The following is a 23,222-nucleotide window of genomic DNA, read 5'->3' on the forward strand; positions in this document are numbered from 1 at the left end:
TGTTCAAAAACAGATTGGGGTGATGAATGAACAATTATATGATGGTACTGTGAACAACTGATTGCATACTTTGGATTACTGTATGGTGTGTGAATAAATCTTAATTTTAAAAAGTGATAGAAAAAAAAGAAAAGAAAAGTAACATGTGGGAGGGTGAGGAAGGAGAGAGGGAGACTGATGAAAGAGAATAAATATCTCATGGAGCCAGCTATGGCTAAGTCCTCATCAACTTGCCTTCATCCCCTAATGTATGGCTAAGAAGCTCTTCCTCAAGAAACCAGAAACACCCACTGCTCTTTGATAACCTCTCAAGAAAAGCTCTAAAGCACTTTCCTGCCTATCCCATCCTCCCACTGCAGCCTCTAGGGAAGACAGTGTGATGCCCATGGGCAGGGTAGTGCATTCCATTCCCTTGGAAAGACCCTAAGAAAACCAGGTCCTCTGTGTTGGGTTACGCAGATAGTTTTTTTTTTGTTTGTTTGTTTTAAATTAAATTCAGTTTTATTGAAATACATTCACACACCATACAATCATCCATGGTATACAATCCACTGTCCACAGTATGATAACATAGTTATGCGTTCATCACCACAATCTATCTCTGAACATCTTCCTTACATCAGAAAGAACCAGAACAAGAATGAAAAATAAAAGTGAAAAAAGAACACCCAAATCATCCCCCCATCCCACCCCATTTGTCCTTTAGTTTTTATCCCCATTTTTCTACTCATCCATACACTAGATAAAGGCGGTGTGATCCACAAGGTCTTCACAAGCACACTGTCATCCCTTGTAATCTACATTATTCTATAATTGTCTTCAGGAGTCCAGACTGCTGGGTTGGAGTTTGGTAGTTTCAGGTATTTACTTCTAGCTATTCCAATACATTAAAACCTAAGAGGTGTTATCTCTATAGTGCATAAGAATGTCCACCAGAGTGACCTCTCGACTCCATTTGAAATCTCTCAGCCACTGAAACTATTTCGTCTCATTTTGCATCCCCCTTTTGGTCAAGAAGATACTCTCAGTCCCACGATGCCGGGTCCACATTCATCCCCGGGAGTCATATTCTGCATTGCCAGGGAGATTTACAACCCTGGGAGTCGGGTCCCACGTAGCGGGGAGGGCAGCGAGTTCACCTGTCGAGATGGCTCAGTTAGAGAGAGAGGGCCACATCTGAGCAACAAAGAGGTACTCAGGGGGGGACTCTTAGGCACAATTACATGCAAGTTTAGATTCTCCTTTGCAGTAACGAGCTTCATAAGGGCAAGTCCCATGATCAAGGGCTCAGCACATCAAACCGCCAGTCTCAATGTTTGTGCCAGCATCAACATCAGTCCAGGTGAGGATGTCCAACACATCCGCACCTTCCCCCAGATCCTTGGGGCTGGGGAGGGGGAGGCTGTAAATATATTTTTTATTATCTGCCCAAATTACTCTGGGATGTGTCACTATTTCACTCCAGCCTATACTAACCTACTGTATCTCACTTCCTATTCAAAGCTCCATGAAATTGTGGTGTTTGAACAAATCGACTGTAGAGCTGTACCGTTTAGAAAATTTAGATCCTGTACCAAATAGATATCTTTTCCCTTGGTCTCATATGGAAGTTGAAGTTTTAAAACACAATCAGTTTCAACCTTTACCCTTTGGCCTGGCTTGCCCTGGTCTTAACCAGACCTGCTTCATTCATATCACTAATTGAAGTCTGGGCTCTTTTTCAGCTTTTTTTTTTTTTTTTTTTTTTTTGACAGTGGCTGTATGCACTAATACTGACATTCATATCTTAGGCAGATAGTTTTTTAATTGCTTTAGAAGTGCAAGCGTGTAGTTAAAAAGCATGACACAGAGTAGGACATGGCCTAAGCCTGAAGGCAAATCAGGTAATACGCTTTTGTTAAAAATAAATTGAGAGGAGGGAGCAGTACTTCAAGGGGGGGGGGGGAGGGAAGCTGTAAAAAGTTACCTGAGACACAGTTCTTTGTACTAAGGGTAAACACAATTAGACAAATTGAACCCAAGAACAAGGCATGCCTGGGGCAGTAGTGGACACAGGAAAAGTCCTATTGCTTCTCCCAACTGACAGCTTTTCTAAATCTGAGGCACAAACCTAGTACCAGAGGTATTTAGAAGGAAATAAAAACAAACTGTATACAGTGGGAAAGTTCATCCCTGATGTTTTTTTATTTAAAAAGTCTGATCATTAATATTTACACAGCTGGCTCTGGAGCTGAGGAAATGTCACTGGCAAGAGGCAAAATGTTACCAAAAAGGAAAAAAAGAAAACAATACAAAAAGAAAAAAGAGACAAGAAAGGATAGAAACCTTACTTTTAAAATTTGCTTGTTCATTTATTTGAAAAGTAATATCCCCCATATGCACCTTTTATTACTGCAATATATTGGTAAAATTTTATGTAATTCATGGCAGAGCTTTATATCTTACAGAGAAAGCCTGGAATCAAATAAAACTGTTCTTGCAGAATTCATATGAAGGTTGGGTCTTGCTTCTACCAAAACAATAGGGTATTTTTCAGTTAAAGCAGAAAAGCTAGGTTGACAAAAAGACCCTTGCTAACAAAACCTACCAGACACAAGGAGAAAAAGTGGGCACAAACTATTTACTTTCATTTTTAAGTGCATTTATTTCCTTTATATGTTTGTAAACAGATAATGTTTTTTTTTTTTAACATTATGGTGGTACATGAAATTTGCCATCTTAACCATTTTAAAGTAATTCAGTGGCATGAATTGCATTTGCAATGTTGTGCAACCATCTCTACCATCCCATGTAATGGGTTTTGATATATAAAATATTTCTAAATGCACAAAACCTACTCAGAAATAAAAGATCATTTACCAGACTAGAAGAGCAGGTAAAATGAAGCTCTGCATTAGAAACAAAAATAAAGTCTAGCACAGACTAGAAAGATGGTCTTTCTTTACAAGAATTTCTGAAACATAACTGACTAAAAGCCCCTTTTCCATCTCTTTTGCTTAAGAGTTAAGTTTTTAAAAAATCAAATTTCTTTGTCAAGTTTTCATCAAGTTGTGGGGAAAATACCCATTTAATTTGAAGAAAGTTAGCTCCAAGATAAAAAAAATTCTGACAATAAATTCCCAATTATTCTTTCATTCATTCTTTTATGGTTTTCCAATAACCTGGGAAATCTTAAAAGAAAAAGTATATTTTTAAATAATGTTTGGGTTATTATTTATAATATGACTTAAGAAGAAAAGTTTGATTAATTCCATTATGAATGAAGATTTTTATTTTAGAGATACAGTAAAAATGAGTAAAGGTCAAAAGATAAAATATTCCAGATTGGGTTTGAGATCCACCTTTACAAACTTTACCCCAATGTAAAACATCATCATTTTAAAGCCAGGAACTTTAAAGAACTAGCAAGAACTGCCCTGCCAGAGGGGAGTTTTGAAAGGATGGAAAACCTGATTTAAGAGACCCCAAATGAGAGCCATTCTATAGGACACATGTTCTGATCTGGGTATTGTTAAGGGAGCCGAGAAAATAGCAATTGTTGGAAATGTGCATTAAAAATAGGAAGTATAGTCCCATATTCTATCCTCATTTACTCTTTTGAGCAGGAAAATAATTCCCACTGGAGGGTCAGGGGTCTTTAACTCACTAAGAGAAGGGGGAGGGTGGGGAGAGACAAAGCTAGGAGTTTTACACAAGCTGAAATAAAAAAATCAGTCCTTCTTTTCCTGTGATTTCTTCTTTTCAAGGGTCAGGGAAAATGATTATTGGTTGTTAAGCTTTTAAGGAGAAGTTCTTCAAAGATGATGGCAATCACTCATCTGCTATGATCTGGCTTGGAAAATCATTGTAATTACTGTTATTAAGTGCTTAGGAATCCACAGGGAGATAAGACATTATACGACAGGACATCAAAAAAGCTATGATCTACTGCCGCACCCTACCCCTGAAACCATGGTGTCTCGCAGATTGGAAAAGCTGTATTTTAAGACTCCCCAACAGGAATCAATAATACAAGAAGGCCTGCTTCCCTCTTTGTTTACATGCACTGACAATCTCCTGAATATTTTGTTATGAATGCTCAAGTTTATTAGGGTTTCAACAAAAGTGGTAAAAATTATCATCTACAATGGCTAAAGCCTGAACCTCTAAGTTTCATAAAGGTTGTTAGACCCTCCTACCTAGATGCTCAATTGCAAATCATGAGCATATCAAAAACAAATGCACAAGATCATAATTTATCAAGCTACCACACATATATGGACAGCACCAATGAAAATCATTTCTAAAATTATAATGTAAGTGTAATGTAAATGTAATATGAGTTTTAAAAATTCTTTTTCCCCACTGCTCTTTAGAGACCTAACAAAAACCATTTCCATCCTGAGAAAAGTACCTGAAAAGCCTGACTAGCCTTTTGGCTGGTGGATGGATAAAGAAATTTTAGAGTGCCTATCCTAGTTGTAGCCCAGTACCTGGTACACTGTGCATGCTCAGAAAAATATCTTAGCATGGGTGAAAGGAGAAACGAAAAGCAAAGGAGCAATCCAGAAACCTGGCACACGTACACCCTGAGAAGAAGAGAGTGATGCTTTCTAAAGCAAAGATTTTTCTGGCTCATATATATGCTTCCAGTTAAAGCTTCAGGATAGGACAGATGTCCTTCTGTCTTGGAGGGAGTGGCCACCTCTGTTTGCCAGGGTTCATTCAGAAGCACTGCTGGTCCCCCAGAGGCCTTTGCGTGGCTCCCTAAGCAGGCTGAGTGCTTTCCTGCTTCAGTCTGCACACACGTGTTGTTTCATCTATGTAGGCAGAGTCCACCTCTCCCCTCTGATCACTTCATTAACACCTACTCATCTCTCAGGTCTTAAATACTATTTTCTCAACAAGGCCTTCCCTCGCCTCCGAGTCTAAATTATGCTCCTCCTGTTATTCCTGTTATCTGTATCCTGTCACTAAACATTAGGCTCCACAAAGGCAAAAACCATATCTGTTTTATTCAGCAATTATTACTTCATGCCTAGCACAGTGCCTGGCAGAAAAAAACACTCAATAAAAGATACTCAATAAATATTTGTTTAAATAATGGTAATAGTAAAAACAGTTATTTATGGGAAATTTCCTGCGTGCCAGGTACATGCTAAGTTGTTTACAATATATGATATCATTTAATCCTCCTAAAGTGTTATTATCATATGGTATCTTGTGCCCTTTGTTACTTCCTGAAGTGCCTAGTGGTTGTAACAAATATAGTCAATGACCAGCTGGTATGTAACTAAATTTGGGCAGATTTAATGAAGCAATTCCATGGTTACCATAAACATTTATATACCATCCCACTACTTACCCTTCTGCCTAGAATCTGGTTGATAGCTGCACTTTCTTTTAGAGTACACTCAGCTACGACATTTGCTCTCATTTCTTTCATGTATAACATAAAAGCATTCAGAGGTTTCTTAATGTGAGGTCTTTTTGGCTCCTGTTCCTTTCTCTGTTCATGCTGAGGCTTCCTGAAGGTGGTTATGGTGGTGGTTGGGGAGGGAGGTAGAGGGAATAAGGAAGAGATGGGAGGAGGAGAGAAGCAGAGCATCTGTTTACATTACCAAAACTCAGCAGAGGACAATACTTTGAGCTCTCTACGAGGTCCCAGAACACTATCAACTTTGAAGAGCAATGCTTGGTTCATCTGATAAAACACTGAGATGGAAACAACCCAAACCAACAGGGCTTCTTATATACTCACTGACTCTGTGAACAAGGATCCATTAGTTTGAGGAAGTTTAACTATAGCTTCATACAAAATGGAAATGGTTTTGAGTTTGTGAAGATGCTCCATCTAGAGTCCTAAGGCCTATTTCTTTGGTCATATCTTAAGTTGAACACTTAGTACAAGTGATGGTTCCTCTTTCAGAACAGAGGTTTTTAACTTTTGGGGGTCAGGACCCCTTGAGAAAGCTTAGACCCCTCTCCCCCAAACAAACGCACACTGGCTTTGCACACATTTGCAGGGCTTTATGGATGATCACATGCTGCCTGCCACCCCCCACCCTTGTATTCCAATTCACAAACCTTAGATTAAGCAGCTCAACTATTAATCTTCTTTAGGCAATTTAGTGCTGCAGCTAACACCCTGTGACAACCCTGGCCCACTAGGGAGTCCCGGCCTTTGCAGACCACCTTTACCCTTGAATTCTGTGCTTTTGAAACCTCAAACCAGGGTAAACTGCATTTCCAGAAGGTAATGCATTAAGCCCACCAATCTACTGCACTCAGGTACTAGCAGGTCCTCTCCAACAACCTGAGCCAAATTAAAAACTCATGGTAAATGGCTAAACACCTCAAAATTACTCTGAGGATTCCTAAACTCTGAGGATTCCTCCCTGTTGGTGAGGTTCCCTTCACCTTTCTAATCTCAGAATCGAAGTGACAATCAAGCTGCTCAATATCCTCAGGGACAGTGCTTTCAAGGCACAGGGACTACTGATCTTCATAATAAAAGAGCTGGGGGGGGGGCCTCAACAACAGAGAAGAAAAAACCCTCGGTATCTTAAGGCATTTGCTGAAGAAACCAGACGCAGACTCACACGTGCATTAGGTCACTGTCCGTGTGGGGATGTTCCTGTTTGACCTGAGGCGTTACGATCGCTGGATGAGGGATGCCGGTTGTGTGGGGACCTGGAGGACCAGGAATCATATGATGGGAAAACCTAGGAGAACGAAAGAAAAGAGAACAGTTTGTACTAGTGACTGTTGTAGCAAAAGCTACATGGGATTTCAAAGCAAACCCCTTACTGCTAATGGCTAAAAGTGAAAACACATCCCTTTATATACAAGACTATTAACTGTAAATTATAGTGGGCTATTATTATTTTTTTACTTTCTATAATCAGGGGGAAAATATTTTTATGCCCTGTATAAGAGGACTTTTCTCAAGCTAGTAGTACAATCTGGCATTTTCCTGGGAAGGCTCTAGGTCACTGAATTTAAAAAAAAAAAAAAGGGAATCACCTTTCTTGCAGAGCAGTTTTCAAATGAGTGTTTCAATAAGAGCAATTACTGGAAATGTAACACTTTATCAAGATTTAGCTTTTTATATAATTTTCAATTGGAAGCTAAAGACAGCACATTTGAAAATCTCTGCCTACGTTCGTAAGCAAACCATCACATTAAGAATTTTCTCATATTGTTGGCTTCTTCATTAATATGAGAAGGAACAATTGAGAAAAGATGGGAAAGGAAGTTTTTTTTTCAGTTCCTCATTTCATCAAGTTTTTGGATGAAAATCATCCAAAATAATTTTCTATACAGAAGGAAAGTCACGTTTGAGAGTTCTAGCCTTATGGAAAACTGATAACTGAATTAAACGGAAAGATTTAATTAGATGGAAGGTTGCATGGTAAAACAGCACACCTAAACACAACTACTATTTGCTGGGTATTCTTGCAGAGAATAAAAGGAATCAAACTATCCACCACCAGCCAGCACAAAGGAGGGAAACTGCCATGCAAGAAAAAATAAAGACAGTGCTTTCAACAAGTGTTCTGGACAAATTTGGAGATGGCGTTAGAAATTTTTCCTTTTCAGACTGTTGTTTTTTAAAGTAAACATTTAATTCAATAGGAACAACATTCTCAGTCTTTCACCACGGCCTATACAATTAATTCTTTCAGCTGGGAAGGATGCTGCTTGAATATGCAATATTTCCAATTCAAATATTTAAAAATTAAGGAGGCATGGTAAAAATACAGTTAGCTGAACAAATAATGATTCTTTGGTAAATGTACTGTTTGCAAAAATATATGATGTTGGTTATTTCCCAGTGAGAAAATGGTGTCATCAGATAGTTCTTACAATGTTAAAAATAAGTATAAAAAAAATACATTCAGGGGTAAGGATTTTAATTCCCCTTCCCTTCCCCCAGCTAGATTTACAATTCACTGGACAAATGATATATATATATATTTTTCAAAGCTGTAATTCACCACGGAAACCAGGAATTTCATACCTATATAAAAAGTAAAGATTCACAACCAGTTAATAACCCAACAGTTTTGACTTTTGGCACAGTATCGCTAGCTCCCTTTAAAAAGCCACATTGAACACACAGATGATACACCACAAATGTGCGTGTACATCAAGCACAGAAGCCATCCTTTCCAGAAGCAAAAGCATCACACAGCGCAGCCTCAGGGTATGGCAGGGCAGGCCTCACAGAGCGCTGCTTGCACTATGTCCACACAGGGCCTGATTCGCACACTAGGTGGGACACCCCGGATGGCCTGACAGCTTGTAAACACTGTTCTTCCTCCTCCAACAGCCTTGGTCCGGGAAGGCTCCAGACTATTTGGGCGTCTTCAACCACTGTTGTGTTAAACTGGTCCCACTTTCCCCAAAGGAAGCAGATTACAGAACTCAGACCAAACCAGTCTCAGCTCGCCCCAGCACCTTTTGAATCAAACAAGCGCTTATTATATAATGTCCACTCTGGGGCCATTTTCCATCTCGCAGCCGGGTGGCACTGAATTCTTTTGGAGGCAGTGTTTCCTAGTGTGGGCAAGTTGGTTCACGGACAGGTGTGGTTGGTCCTGTGGGGCACAGCAAATGGCTCCTCTCCAGGAATCTCTAGGATACCTAGTGTGGGAGCCAGGCACACTGCACAGACAGACATGGGGTTGAGTTATGCACCCTCCTAGCCAACCAAGAGGCAAGCAGAGGTGCACGAGATGCAAGCAGAGAAAGAAAGAGCAACTTGTCCTCCGGTGCCCCCAGGCTCCACCTCCACCTACCTGGACATGGAAGTGTCGACTGACAGTGAGGATGGGTAGGGTTGCCTGAATCCACCCGTGATGGGATATACAGGCTGACCTTGCCTGAGGTCACAGAAGAAAGGAACCCATCAATGAGAGAGCACGAGTTACCAACCAGCAGTAAGAATTTGATGAGGGGAGAAGAGGAAGGCATTCATAGAGAATGCTGGGGGAGTATTACAGAATTTCTTCAATTATAGAACTGTTTCCCTTCCTTACCCTCAACCCCATCAAAGCATCATTTGCCTTGAAGAAATCCCTCCCCCCTCAACTTTAAAAGTAAACCAGTCCATGTATTATTTGTTTTTTATCCCCACCCCTTTCCAAACCCCCTTAATGCCTGCTGCAATGTTTTGAACAAAGTAGGCACTTAATAAATGTTTACTGAACACAGTGAAACCCTGAGAATCACGAAATATTCTTTTCAAAGGAGGAGCTTAGTGAATTCTTTATCAGAATCTTCAAGAATTTCAGGGAAGGGAAGAATAAAAGGAAATGAAAGTTTATATTTATAGCAAAATGAGCAAATTTTTAACACACTGCACTCCCCCCCACTCCCAACCCACCCCCATATTCCCCTGTTAAGAGTCAAAAAACAAAAAACAATTCACTGGAATTATCTTCTCCGCACCCTGAGAATTTCATCATTCCCTCTGTTCTTTCCACATCACACACTTTCCATTTACATGGCCTTTATTTCCAGCTGCCACTGATGTAACGCAGCACGGGATTATTGCCGCTAAGTAGCTAAATTCAGACAGAATAATTGATCTAGATTTGAAAGTGTATTGCATAATCAATCAAATCCAAGCAGAGTTATTGACTGGGAGATTTAATGCTTTGAAAGATAGAGAGAAAGCTGGAATTTCCATGTCGGGATGCCCCTCCTTGCTGAAGAAACTGGATAATGTAAGGATACGAGGGTAGGGAGACTGGGGCAATGATGGCTCTGGGGATGGAGACCCAAATGGACAAAGGAGAGAAACGTTTGCTCAGGTCGAAGCACTGTTTTCCATGAAGTGAGAGGTGGAGAAGGAAAGGAGTGGGGAAGGGATGGAGTGGGAGAAGTAAGGTTTTTGCTAATAAAATGATAAAAAACAGGCCTACTCTAAATAGTGATTCTATTTCTTTCCAAAATACATTTCCTTTCCTATACCTTTAGAATTAAAATTTTTAAAGGGCAGCAGTAAGAATTTTTTTAAGAAACAAACACCAACAAAATAAAAAGCATTAGCATTTGGAGTGCAAAGAAAAAGAAAGCTCAAATATCAGTTTTTCGTGCCTCTGAGGCTTAAACTGGTCACTCACTTTCTTAAAATTCAAAAGATATTTCTATATTTCTAAATTTCTCTTTAGTTAGATGTTTCTCATTTTCCTCCTTGCCCATTTATAAGAAAAGGTAGACATTTAACATGTCCAAGTTTATGTTTCAAAAACACAAGTTGTTCATTAAAAGCTATAATAGAAAACACAGTGATAACTTTGTAAAAGCACAGCAAAGGCCGAAAAACACAAACTGAATCCATAAAACTATACTTAAAGCAAATTCTGCACATTTTCTATATATATTAGCAAACTAATTCAATCCATTTCAAAATCTGTATGTTTTAATCTTTTAGATTAAAATGAAATAACGTTAGGCCCTTGCTTGCTAATGTGAAATTTCTTCAACTACACAAGTTTTACCACTCACAAAGCCAATTTCTGTGGGTGGAAAGTAGAAGAAAATGTGTACAAATGCATAGCTGAAGATTGCAGGAAGTATCTTACCAGCCAAGAGGTGGGGTAATCTGTCCAACACCACCCGGAGACAGGGGATAAAAGGTGGGGATGTCAGGGGCTGGAGGATGTCTGGACATGCCTGTTAAAAAGAACAAAGGAAAAGGATATTGTTCAGATTCATAGGACATTTGACCTTGGGAGCAATAAAAAATAAATAAATAAATAAATAAAAAAAAAGCAGTAAGATGCTTTACACCATTAATACTTAGGGTTTAGAGTGAAACTATTTATTCATCAGATCCATGTAACAGAAGTCAGTTTAACAGCTTTTCCTCCAAGATTTGAGAAAACAAGTTTTAGGATAGTACATCTTGAAGAACTAGAAAAGAGTAAATATGCTGCTAGTAAAACAGTCACTAAAGCAGATTTTCAAAATATTTATTTTGTCCTCATTATTTTACTTTGGTTGAGAAAATGGTAGATGATTGTTTTGTGTAGCATGTAAAATGACAGCTCTTTGTAAGCAGACAGCCTGCCGTGGTGGCTCAAGGATTAGGTAAATTGCCACTTTCATGTTTTCTTTTGTTCCTTTATGGACACACAGGTTTGGGAAATGTGATACCTCAGAGGATCAAGGATTAATTAGGAAACATCTTCAGCCCCATCATGGTCACACTTGATATGATTCATTTGATCTCTGTCTGCCACTTCCGCTCTAACTAAGCACTTCATCAAGTTGAGTCCTCTGGGCTCAAGGTCAAGCTGCTCTGGATTAGCTGTATTCCACAGAAAATAAGAGTGCCACCAAATTGTTTCTTAAGCTCACACTCCCTGGAGTACACTGCCCTATAGCGGTAAAAACCACCTAAATATTATACCTAGTCCTAGTCCCTTGATGCCCTTTTGTTTATACCTTACAAAGGTATAAACAAGGTGGTAAAGGTATAAACAAGGTGGAGAAAGAAAAGACAAATGCACAGCATGTAAAACATCAAGATTCAGATTTAATGTATTAGGGGTCAAGTCACTCTAATAGAAAGAAGCCACAAAAGTGTCTTTAAACAGCTAATCATGGTTTTTAAAGACCATGTATAAACACACATTCCAAGGCTCAACACCCAGAATATGCATTCAGTGGTTGTAAATACCTTGGCTGGTGTGTGAAATTCGGTGGGCGCACGAAAAATGCTCTTCAAACATTCTGCTTTTTTACTATTTAAATATGCCTCCGGATTTCATTTGGATCTTAAAAGGTATCGAAGGCCTTGAACAAATGGGAATGCTTTAAGAAGTGTTTACTTCAGAGTTGATGTTAATTTGACTTTGATGTTAAACAAACTATTTCCCAGCTCTGAGAGAAAAAAGATGGTAAAGAGAAAAGTCTTTTGTCTCATTACTCTTGCAACAGAGAGTGTACATAAGATCAGCTCATGTGTTGCTGTTTTTAAAAGAACATGGTCAAATCTCTTTTCTTCTTTCCTGCTAGAACAAACAGTATTTCCCAAATTTCATTATCCTGCAAATTTTTCTTGGGTCTGGAGAGGTTCTGGAGGTAGGTGGTGCCCCTAATATGAGTCAAAATTACAGAGGTGACTCCTGACATTTCAGAATCATCTATCACCTTCCCACCTTGCTGCATCCTGTCCTTCACCCTGAGATTCAGATACAGCCCCCACTCCCCCCAAAACTCGAGTCTGCAGGGAGATTACTCAGGTTTGAAAAGAAAAAACAGACCAGCTCAGAAAAACTTCAGAAACTCAGTGGAAATTTGAACTTTTTATTATATTAACATGAAAATCTTGGTTAGAAGTCATAGACTACTGAATTATCTACTTTTATCTATTTATTTTACAGATATGGAAATGAAGGTCTAGAGAGGTTAGGTGACCGTTCAGGTACATGAGAAACGTTTTAGTATAGTAGTTCTATCACTGGGACGCAGACAGGAAATTCACTTGCAATCACAATGCGCATCTTTAAGCAGATGGGTATAAAAACCTTGCTCTCTGCTCTAGACCACATTCTAAATGTGCTTAGAACAGAGCATTTGGTAGGAGTGAATCAACAGAACAAAAAACACAAACTAGATGGATTTGTGTTTTCTGTTAAAAGGAGGATGGAGGGAATAACATATACCTAGCCTCTACTGCCACATCCTACTTGGAGTATTTAATTTGACTATATCTACTAAAATTCTATTCAAATGCTCCTACCTCATGGAATTTTCTCTACTATATCTCTGAAAAATCTTTCTCCTTTGAGCCCTATGACATTTTTTTTTATCATCATTTTATTGAGATATATTCACATACCACGCAGTCATACAAAACAAATTGTACTTTCGATTGTTTACAGTACCATTACATAGTTGTACATTCATCACCTAAATCAATCCCTGACACCTTCATTAGCACACACACAAAAATAACAAGAATAATAATTAGAGTGAAAAAGAGCAATTGAAGTAAAAAAGAACACTGGGTACCTTTGTCTGTTTGTTTCCTTCCCCTACTTTTCTACACATCCATCCATAAACTAGACAAAGGGGAGTGTGGTCCTTATGGCTTTCCCAATCCCATTGTCACCCCTCATAAGCTACATTTTTATACAACTGTCTTCGAGATTCATGGGTTCTGGGTTGTAGTTTAATAGTTTCAGGTATCCACCACCAGCTACCCCAATTCTTTAGAACCTAAAAAAGGTTGTCTAAAGTGTGCGTAAGAGTGCCCACCAGAGTGATCTCTCGGCTCGTTTTGGAATCTCTCTGCCACTGAAGCTTATTTCATTTCCTTTCACATCCCCCTTTTGGTCAAGAAGATGTTCTCCATCCCACGATGCCGGGTCTACATTCCTCCCCGGGAGTCATATTCCACGTTGCCAGGGAGATTCACTTCCCTGGGTGTCTGATCCCACGTAGGGGGGAGGGCAGTGATTTCACCTTTCAAGTTGGCTTAGCCAGAGAGAGAGGGCCACATCTGAGCAACAAAGAGGCATTCAGGAGGAGACTCTTAGGCACAAATACAGGGAGGCCTAGCCTCTCCTTTGCAGCAACCGTCTTCCCAAGGATAAAACTTATGGTAGAGGGCTCAACCGAGCCCTGTGACATTTTATTTGCACTTTAAACATGTTACTTGGGATGGTCATCATTTTGTTTTTGTTTCATTTGCAAATGATTTCCTGCCTGAGCTTACACACTGCTTGGGAAAAAAGTCTACGTTTTACCAATCTGCGTATCAAAGCCTCCTATCTGCAAGAGAGGCTCTCAGTAAATATTTCCGAACAACTTAACAAATGAACATGTGAAATAAAATGGTATTAAAACTGACCCAGGTTAATATTATCAATTATTTTAGAGCAAGTATATGATGCAGCTTAGGTTATTAAGCGAGCAGACAATGGAGCTGGGTTTTCTAAATATTTCATTGTTGTTTTAAGATGTTCTCAAGGATTCCTAGAAGCATATGCCTCTCTACCAACTGCTCTGTTACTGAAGACACATTTCCATCATTTACTCAGTGAGTAGTTATTAAACACCTACTATGGGCCAGAGGCTACACTCAACATTAAAACAGTGTTAAAGATTTTAAAACTTTTATGGTAATTTCTATAAATATAAATGAAACGGTTCAGGAGTCATACTGTATAGGTTTGTATAGCACTCTGCCAATCCCTAAGCTATATGTAGCTGAGGAAGTTACATAATTGTTTCGTAAAATCATAATAAAAACAGAGTAGGATTGTTATAAGAAATAAATGCATTAATATATGTTAAACACAACAGTGCTCAGTACACAGGAAGTGTCATGCAAGTGTTTGTTATATTACATATAAGGATTAAATGGATAACACAAAGATATAAACAGGTACTTAAACCCAGTATCTCCTAAAAGCCCTTTCCTTTTAACATTTCCACCAGACTGATAGTGAGTAGGAAAAACTGATTGGCATCAGCTTCCTTTCTCTTTCCTACACACCAACACACACACAGAGAGAGAGAGAGAGAGAGAGAGAGAGGGAGAGAGAGAAGGGAGAAAACTAATATGCTTCCTAATAGAAAATTAACTTAAAGCTATTTTTCCACAAATGAGAATGGATTCTGCTGACAGTTTACGTTTAGTGGATAGTTCTATCAAGAGTTGGATTGTGGGCATGATACTCTTTTATTTGTTTTCCCTCCAGAGGAATCTAACCAGCCTAGAAGAACTTTGAAATCAGCAACTCTGACCTCAGTACCTTCATGCTCTAACCACTTGAGCAACATCACATATCCAAAAGGCAGGCAAAAGGAGAGAGAGAGTAAAAACAAGAAGCCTACCTAGCAGGCTTTTTACTTTATTATTATTATTATTATTATTTTGATGATGAATATACTCCATAGAATTACATGAACTCAAAATCATGTAAATTACTGCTTTGCAAACCGAAGTTTACATATCCACAGAGGTACACGGTAATGAGATACATGAAGCCCAGAACAAACATGCAATTAAAAACAAGATCTTTATATTAAAACAAGCACAAATAGTGTAAGGGGTTGAAGGGAAAATCACACACATTTTTAAAACAAAATAAAGATTTCAAAGAAACTGCAAGCAGACAACTTCAGGCCACTCCCATTAAGTTCTAGAATTTTTGAGAAAAAAACTAGTTGCACAATGTGTTATTTTAAAAATAAGTTAATGTTTGTAAAATGTTTAGAACAGGGCCTTAAGATAGTGTAAGCATGACATAATTGCCAGTTACATAAGTTAAAAAGTTTAAAAATAAATAAAATACAACACTGGATTCTTTTTGCTAATTGTTTGAGGCTTTTACAACTATGCTTACCTATCATATACATCTTTATGGTTCCCAGATGTGTATCTCTAGCTCAAACCCTGGTCTGAGATTGTGACTCCTATGTTTAAATTGCCGACCTCCTGCCCCCTCTTGGATCTCAAAGGCACCTCAAACTCACTATGACCAAGATCATATTCTTGATACCCTCTCTCATACTCAGCCTTCTTCCTAAGACCCCTAAGTCCCCTTTCAAACCATATATCCACACACTTGTCTATTTGATATTTCTCATTCTTTGGAGACCCTCGATGAAAGGAAGCAGAGTGTGGGAAAGACTTAGAATGAGGAAATAAAACAGATGCAAACCTGGAAGTGACTGCCTAGGTGATTTCACCTTCTCTGAGTACAGATAATTGGGCTCCACTCAAGTCCAATCCAATAGCAACTAAGTCCTCAAAGAAAATTTCCATTTGAACAATGGAGGGAGCTAAGTATTTAACGTAGAAGTGTTATTAATAGAACAAAAAATACCCATTCTCTGGACCTGCCTTTTTTCATAGGCTTACTAAATTTTTTTTTGCCCATTTTAAGTCACAGATAGGGCTGGACAAAAGGGTGAAATGCAGGAGACGGCAAAATTTACACCTTAATAATCTCTGCCTTCATGTGGTTTTATAGGATCTCTTCCTTTGAACTTCCAAAGATCCTGGTGAGGTACAAGTGTACAAGTGCATAGAAACAGCAAAGCTCAACCTTGGAACAAATTCATCTTCTAAGTTTGCCCTTAAGCAGATGGGCAACAAGGCGGCACGGAAAAAAGAGCTCTCTCTGTGCCCTACAACCCGCCCATATCCTCACACATAAAGCAGAAACTAGGCATTTTTATTTTCAGACCTTATGCTGCATGTTTTTCTGTAAATGAACTAGACGGAGAACTTGGTACCAATGTAGAGGAGCAAAATAGGATTCACGTTGCTCTAACATTCAACAGAGATGGTTCCATACTTTATTATAACATCAAATAACCAAAGATATCACAGAAGGCTCAGAAAGACAACATTTGAAATAACAATCTCCTATTTTGCCACTTTCTAATGTTTTTTTACACTACCATCAACACCTTGCACATGCTGACGTAAATAAATACTTCAGGAGCACTGAAGACTGAACATTTAGTATATCTGCACAATAATTGTTTCATATTGTGGATCACAGATTTTCAAAGCTTTCATTTTGAAAATTACTCTCCTATGCTTTTCTTTTCTCTTTTTTTTTTGTAATCCTACAAAATAAAAGCAGCAACAACAAATTCTTGTGGGTTTATAACAAATGATTGTCAAATAAATTTACTCCTGCCCCACTACAAATGTATTTTGATTCACCCAGCGATGAGGGGCAGAGACCACCTGTAGGGTCACTATGGCACCACAGGGGGTGCTGACTGAGGGGACTTGGAAGGGAGGTGCTCTCACCTTGTTTGGAGTTGACATCTGACGGGATGTGCGATGGGTGTGATCCTGGAGAAAAGTGCTCATCGCTGTAGGTGATAAGGGGGGTGAGAGGATGGACTGCATGGGATGGCTGCACCACGGGCACTTTATTTGACTGCAAATAAACAAAGTCAACAGTTAATACAGAGGCCCAGCTCTTGTTTCCTCTTCCACAGTACAAGTCACACAATAGCAGTAAGTGGCCATGAGCATAACCCAGCAATTGTCTCTGGGCCTTGACAACTGAAATCACTGGCTGTACTTATTTAGATCTCCAGAATTTTTCCATATTAAATATTCTTCAAATAGTGAATATTTCACTATACTAACAAGCTATCAGTTATTTAACCAGTGCCCCTATAGAGATTTAGGTGGTTCACTATTATTCCATGTGATGTGAATCTCCGTACATAAATGTTTACACTCCTTTTTGGATTATCTCCTCAGGTTAAGTTTGACAAAGAATAACTCGAGCAAAGGTTATGAACTTGTTATAAGTTGTTTATTCATTAAATATGTCTGGTATAAAAAAGGCACTTGAAAAAATTGTTCAGTGAACAAGCAAATGAATAATTGCCAATGTGAGGGACAAAGTTTTTTGTTTAAAAAAGTTTTTTTTAATTAGATAAGTTGTTTATAGAAAAATCAGGCATGAAATACAGAGTTCCCATATACAAAGAAGGGCAAACTTTTAAATAACCCAATAAACATAAATTTGTTGTGCTGGTGTCACCTTAATTCATGAATTCATAATTCTATACCATTTTACACCATTTTTTTCATGTTTTACAGTTTTGTCAACTAGACATGACTATCCATTATGTTTTAGCCCCTACTTAGTTCAGCTTCTGGGTCTTTCTAGAAGTCTTAAATTGATGAAAGGCAATTTCCAATCTTGAGTTTAACTGTTTGTTTTAATGATCCTCTTAAATTAGGTTAAAACTGCAATATAAGATTTAAATTAAGATTTTTATATTTTATAACATATTTATATGTCTTATACTTGTTCAAAAATAACTTCTATTATTTAACTTGGAAGTCTAAAACTACAAAACAGTGACACATTTTAAAAATTCAGGTTATTTATTTAGACTTCATTGAATTGGAATCTGTGATCCCTGGATTGGGTTAAGATGAAGATTATTTTTTCAAGAACATACTTGCTAAATAAATCAATAATATAAACAAGATTCTTGCAGTTTCAACCTAATTTAAGAGGATCCTTTTAAAGAAATTCACACACAGAAAGAAAAGGAAGTTCAACACAATTATATATATGCAAAAGATGTTCCTAATTTTAAACTCATTTATTAACTGAAGCAGTCTCAGAAAGATCTCTATTTAGAAACAATACAGTAATAAGTAATTTGTGAATTTAAGGAAAATAGACTATAAGGAATTGTGAATATTTAATTCACTAGTTCAGGCACACCTTCACCATGATTAGTTTGAATTAGTGAGAATTTCCATACTATACACTAAAATGTGGATGAAATCGGTTTCTCCAGAAACAAACACCCCACTATACAAAAAATAAAAAATTGAGAAAGTACCTGAAAAACTGTACAATAAGAACACTCACAGTGCAAACAGTATGCATCTTCCATGGCTAAGAGGGTGCTGGTAACACATTCGGGTGTGGTGGCTGCACCTATGACACACTAATTTTGCATTTGATGTTTTTTCCAAATCAGGTGTAAAACATATGTGGCTCCAACGGGAAGACTATCCTCAGGAAAATTAGGAACAATTATCTTAGTTAATACTTAATTCTCTTTACAGCTAGTAATACCTAATTCTTTATACACCCTATCATTACAACCTCTACCCAAAAGGAACTTAGGACAAAAAAAGGCAAGGGAGAAAAAAATCACTTTTTTAGACAATGACATAATTTCCATACTAGCTTTTCCCTATTTTATAATTATCAGCTCTTTTCTAATGGCACAACCTGCAAAGTCCAAGCAGCTCTTGGCATTTATTAAATAGAACACTATTATCAAAGCCACACAAATTTTCTCTCTATACCTCAGCACAGACATCTATGCACATAACTGTGTAAAATCTTAAAAAGCGTTTTGATGCTTTTCAAGTATTAATGATGCAGTCTGCCAAATATACAGAATGAGCTTCTTAAATAAAGGAATTTAGAAGGCTGCGGGGATGGGGGTAGGGGAGGATAGGAAGACATTAATATTATAAACCCTTTTAAAATGGAAACAAAAATCTCAGCACTTAAATGCTACAATGAATATATTCAAATGAATATTTAGAATAGTTGCTTTGAGTTTCATTTCAGAAGTCTCATAAGAAGCGTAATTGTCAAACAATCTACAAAGACAATTTCTTAGGTAGTTATAATAAGCAGAGAAGAAATTTGGAAATATATACATTTTGCATGCCTTCCTTTTTTCCCTAACACCACCTTAAGGAACTCGCATTAGCAGGCAGCATCTCCTTAATGTCTGACCTATCCCTCCAGTCAAATAGCTCAGAATCTAGTGCCATGAATTTTTGCTAAATTATGCTATCCTTGCTCTCCTCTTAATTTTACGGTTTTCAACACAGATTTGCTTTCCTGTGGCAAGGAGATAAGAAGCTGAGGATTTTAATTTAAGCCCTGGCCTTGTCTTAAATTTTCCAAGATGGGTAGTGAAGGCAGTACTAGTATGTGTGTTAAAGCCAACAAGGATTATGTCCATTTTTGTGGCCAAATAATAAAACCAGTATGAAATCTCAGTAATATGTATGAGCAGAATCCTAAGGGTTATATTTTGCCTCCTGTTGACAATCTCCACCATGTACATAAGTGGAACAAAGTCGGTTCCAACCTACACCACAGATACTTAGCAAATGTCCACCTCAGTAGTGTCCCAAGCCCTAAATGTGTGGGCTTCCTCTGACATCAGGACTGTCCCTGAATCCTATTTGCACACACAAGCTGAGAACCCTGGCACCGCTACTTAGGTTAAGTTTTAAGGCAGACAGTACAGCCACTCTTACTGCTATTCTTCCAATCCCCAAACAACAATGGTATATTTTGGGGGTGAGGAATAGGTGGCAAAAGGGGAAATAATCAACCGTCTACCTAAGTCTCTATAGACAAATTTATGTAACCACATTACGAGGCATAGTTATACATGTATCTGTATGCGTATGTGTAACAAACACCTAAAATGTGCCAAGCACTATTCTAGGCACCATTGACTAACACAGACAAGGGCCCAATCCTCATGTATCTTACGTGCTAGGAGCTTGGAAGTGGGGATGGCAGGCATGGGGGAGAAAGAACAAATGTATTTTTTTAAAAAAGAGCAAAATCAGAAGCAAAATCAGAAGAGATAGTGTCAAGTACTAAAAAGAAAATTAACCTGGGTGACAGGATAGTGTGAGTATCTAATATATATGCATTCACATCATGCTAAAGCTATAAGAACCCTAAAGTCCATTTAGTCCCAGATCCTTATTTTATAAGACAGGAAGCTGAGGGACAGAGGTCACCAGGGAATGGGTGTTCAAGCCAGGTTGATGGTCGGCAATTGTAATACAGTCTCATTCACTAACTCACTATACAACTCCATAATGCAGGGTCACTGGGAATACAGTGGGAATCGAGTCCCCAAACTGCCTGACATAGTGGAACTGAGAGGTAGACACATTCAATCCTTTTGGATCTTGCTCCATGCTGGGTACTCTGTGTACACAGCACCTCATTTAACAGAACCCAAGTCTCCTGTACTTTTCCCACTATACAGCTCACTGTAAAAGTTGCTTTGATTCCTTTTCATTCATAGGTACAGCCAGGTAAGTCTTAGCTACCAATGGAGAATCATCACATATTCCCAAAGTGTATCCTTTGTTTTATTGTTCCGGAAAACCTGGTAGGATGCATAATTACACCATTTTTATGAGATACCTGGCAGCCGTAAATCATTCTAAATGCTCCACTCCTGCTCAAATAGGTTCTGTAACTTGTTCGAGTTCACACAGTGTTAAGAGGCTGGGCCAAGTCTCAAACCCTGTGCTTCTAATTCCAAATACACATTATTTTATTTCAGGCAGTATACTGGTCAGGTGAACTATGAAGTTGGAAAGGGAGCAGGTACTGGGACAGGGGTAGAAAATATCAAGGGTGGACTCTAGAAGACAGCGCTTCTACCTGCATTCAATGCTCATGCGTGGTATTCAACATGAAGGCTGCGATCCTTTCCTAAACTTGAAAAACCACAATTGGGCCATCCTACCCACAGAGCACATATAATTACAACAGCCTGCACCTGCCAAGTGCTTAGTGTGTGCTAAGCACTTTATCCTCACAATAACCTTTGATGCAGGTAAAGAAACTGAGGCACAGAGAAATTCGGTGACTTTCCTAAGGGCACGCACCTAATACATGGCAAAGCCAGGACTCAAACTCAGAAAGCCTGGCTCTAGAGGCCATGTTCTTTACCACTGTACCATGCTGTCTTTCTAAAGAGCCAAGTTTATAAAACCTTGGACATCAAGCTGACCATCTGGGCCACACCTGACAGTAAGTGACATCCATGAAATGACTGTGTGGTCTTTGTCCCAGGCACAGGGATCACACAAGACAAGAAAGCATTTCAGTAGAAGTGGTTAGAGCTACAGAGACTCAACTGCTGCCTTTCTCTCCAGGACTGGAAAATATTCCAAGGAAGCCTGCTTGGCTGCCATCCAGGCTGGTCCCTGCAGGTAAGGACCTCTTTGGCATCACAGCCTATAAAACCCACACCTACTGTGGGCACCAAATGGGTGCCACTTAGGGATCCTGACAGCCACCTCCAAAGCAGCATTCCCAGAAATGAGCCACTCGCCACTGGCAATAAATCAAGTTGTTGTGAAAGTTGTCAGTCTCCAGAGGATGTGGTTCTGGGAAGGGCTAAAAAGTGGCCCAAATCCCTACTGGCTAAGGCTGTGGGGCTGCTGGAAAGTGGAGTAATTAGGGAAGATACTTGCTGACAGGCTCACTAGTCCCCATTTTGCACATCTCCAGATTCCAACTAGACCCAAAGCACAAGATCTGGCTGTGCATAAAGGTCTTGAGTTCCATTCCAATTGGCTGTGCATTTTTACCAGTAGTCCTCCTGGTGATAACTGAATCCAGGGGAATTTCAACACTTCACTGACTTATTGAGAGGAGGAATTTCATCTGGCCTCAATTCTTACCGTAGCACTTTACATTTTACTAAACTCAAGAAGTCTGGTACGTGAAATAGAAAACATGAAATTTAATACTGTGCCTTCCTTCTCTTCTGAGAATCTGAGTTTCTAGTCTTCTCATTAACAGGAACAAGCAGATTTAAAGTACTCCAGAAAGATACAATGATTCTTTTTCCCCCAGCTTCCTGGATAAATTGATCCTTGTATCAACTAGACCTCAATAATAACACTAAGTACTGGAAAACCTTCCTTAGAGTCACCAAAGTCACACACACCAGATCCAGGCCCAATGTGGCTTTTGAATCTAAGACCTACTGCTAGCTGTGATGCAGCAGCTTTGGTGCACCCACTTTGGGCTAAGGCAGGTAATTTCTACACATTACATCATTTAATCCTGAAACCACCCCTAAATTAGGTACAATGATTTCTGTTACACAGAGAAGAAAACCGAGGTTCTGAGAGGGTCACATAAGTAGCTAAGTAGCAGAGTTCATATCTGAACCCAAACCAGGAGACTCTGAAGTCTATGGCTTGTATTCCCAAGGAATCAAAGACACATGTGATTGCCTCTAGTTGCCAACTGGATGAGATGAATAATAGCATAGTTTAATATTTAAGTGTATGGGGTAGTTCACTTCATTTCTTGGAATCTCAGTTTCCTCTTATCTAAATGGGTATAATAATACCTCACAGGATTAGGGTGAGGATTATTGGGTGATGCAAATAAAACATCTAATTCAGGTCCTGGCATATAACCTGTGCTCAACAAATATTTGTGAAGTAGATAAAGAAAAGAAGAAAGGACCAGTAGGTTAATTACTCTGCTCCAAAAGTTTGAGTCGCTCATTTGTAAGACACAGCAAGTTATAAAATTTAGAATTAAACTTTCGTTCAGCTGAATTCCCTATCTTCTCTTTTCCCTATTCTACCACCATACCTTTAATCTACATCTCCGACCCAAGAGCCTTCCTCCCATACTGCTTGATGAAACCCATCCCATCTTTCGTCCGGGACTCATCATAAATGGCACTCCACTTCGAACCTTACATAATTTGTAACACTCTGGCCTAGACTTTGCTGTGGCATGCATATACACACACGTTTTCTATGTGCTTGCTTTATTTCCTCTGTGAGATTATAATACAATCTATGTCGACCCATTTTAAAAATCTCTTACAACAGCCAGTCTCAAACTTTTGGACTTAGGGCACCTTTACACTCTAAAACATTACGGAAGAGCCCAATG

The 23,222-nt window shown here is 38.8% G+C and overlaps 1 protein-coding gene across 5 annotated transcripts in view; it reads right to left on the minus strand.

Annotated features, from left to right (window-relative positions):
• LEF1 (lymphoid enhancer binding factor 1) overlaps nucleotides 1-23,222 on the minus strand; it is a 159,010-nt gene that overhangs the window by 31,246 nt on the left and 104,542 nt on the right. For 3 of the 5 annotated variants that reach the window (XM_037830432.1, XM_037830429.1, XM_037830431.1), the window contains exons 4-8: nucleotides 16,778-16,910; nucleotides 10,575-10,665; nucleotides 8,784-8,867; nucleotides 6,582-6,704; nucleotides 5,345-5,507 (exon numbers count right to left, since the gene is read on the minus strand). In XM_037830432.1, coding sequence (XP_037686360.1) covers nucleotides 5,345-5,507; nucleotides 6,582-6,704; nucleotides 8,784-8,867; nucleotides 10,575-10,665; nucleotides 16,778-16,910 — 594 coding nt within the window. The remainder of the gene's footprint in view (nucleotides 1-5,344; nucleotides 5,508-6,581; nucleotides 6,705-8,783; nucleotides 8,868-10,574; nucleotides 10,666-16,777; nucleotides 16,911-23,222) is intronic. The other 2 variants (XM_037830433.1, XM_037830430.1) reach the window with 1 other exon arrangement.

The sequence above is a fragment of the Choloepus didactylus genome, chromosome 3, assembly GCF_015220235.1.
Source record: "Choloepus didactylus isolate mChoDid1 chromosome 3, mChoDid1.pri, whole genome shotgun sequence".
Classification (NCBI taxonomy): Eukaryota; Metazoa; Chordata; class Mammalia; order Pilosa; family Megalonychidae; genus Choloepus; species Choloepus didactylus.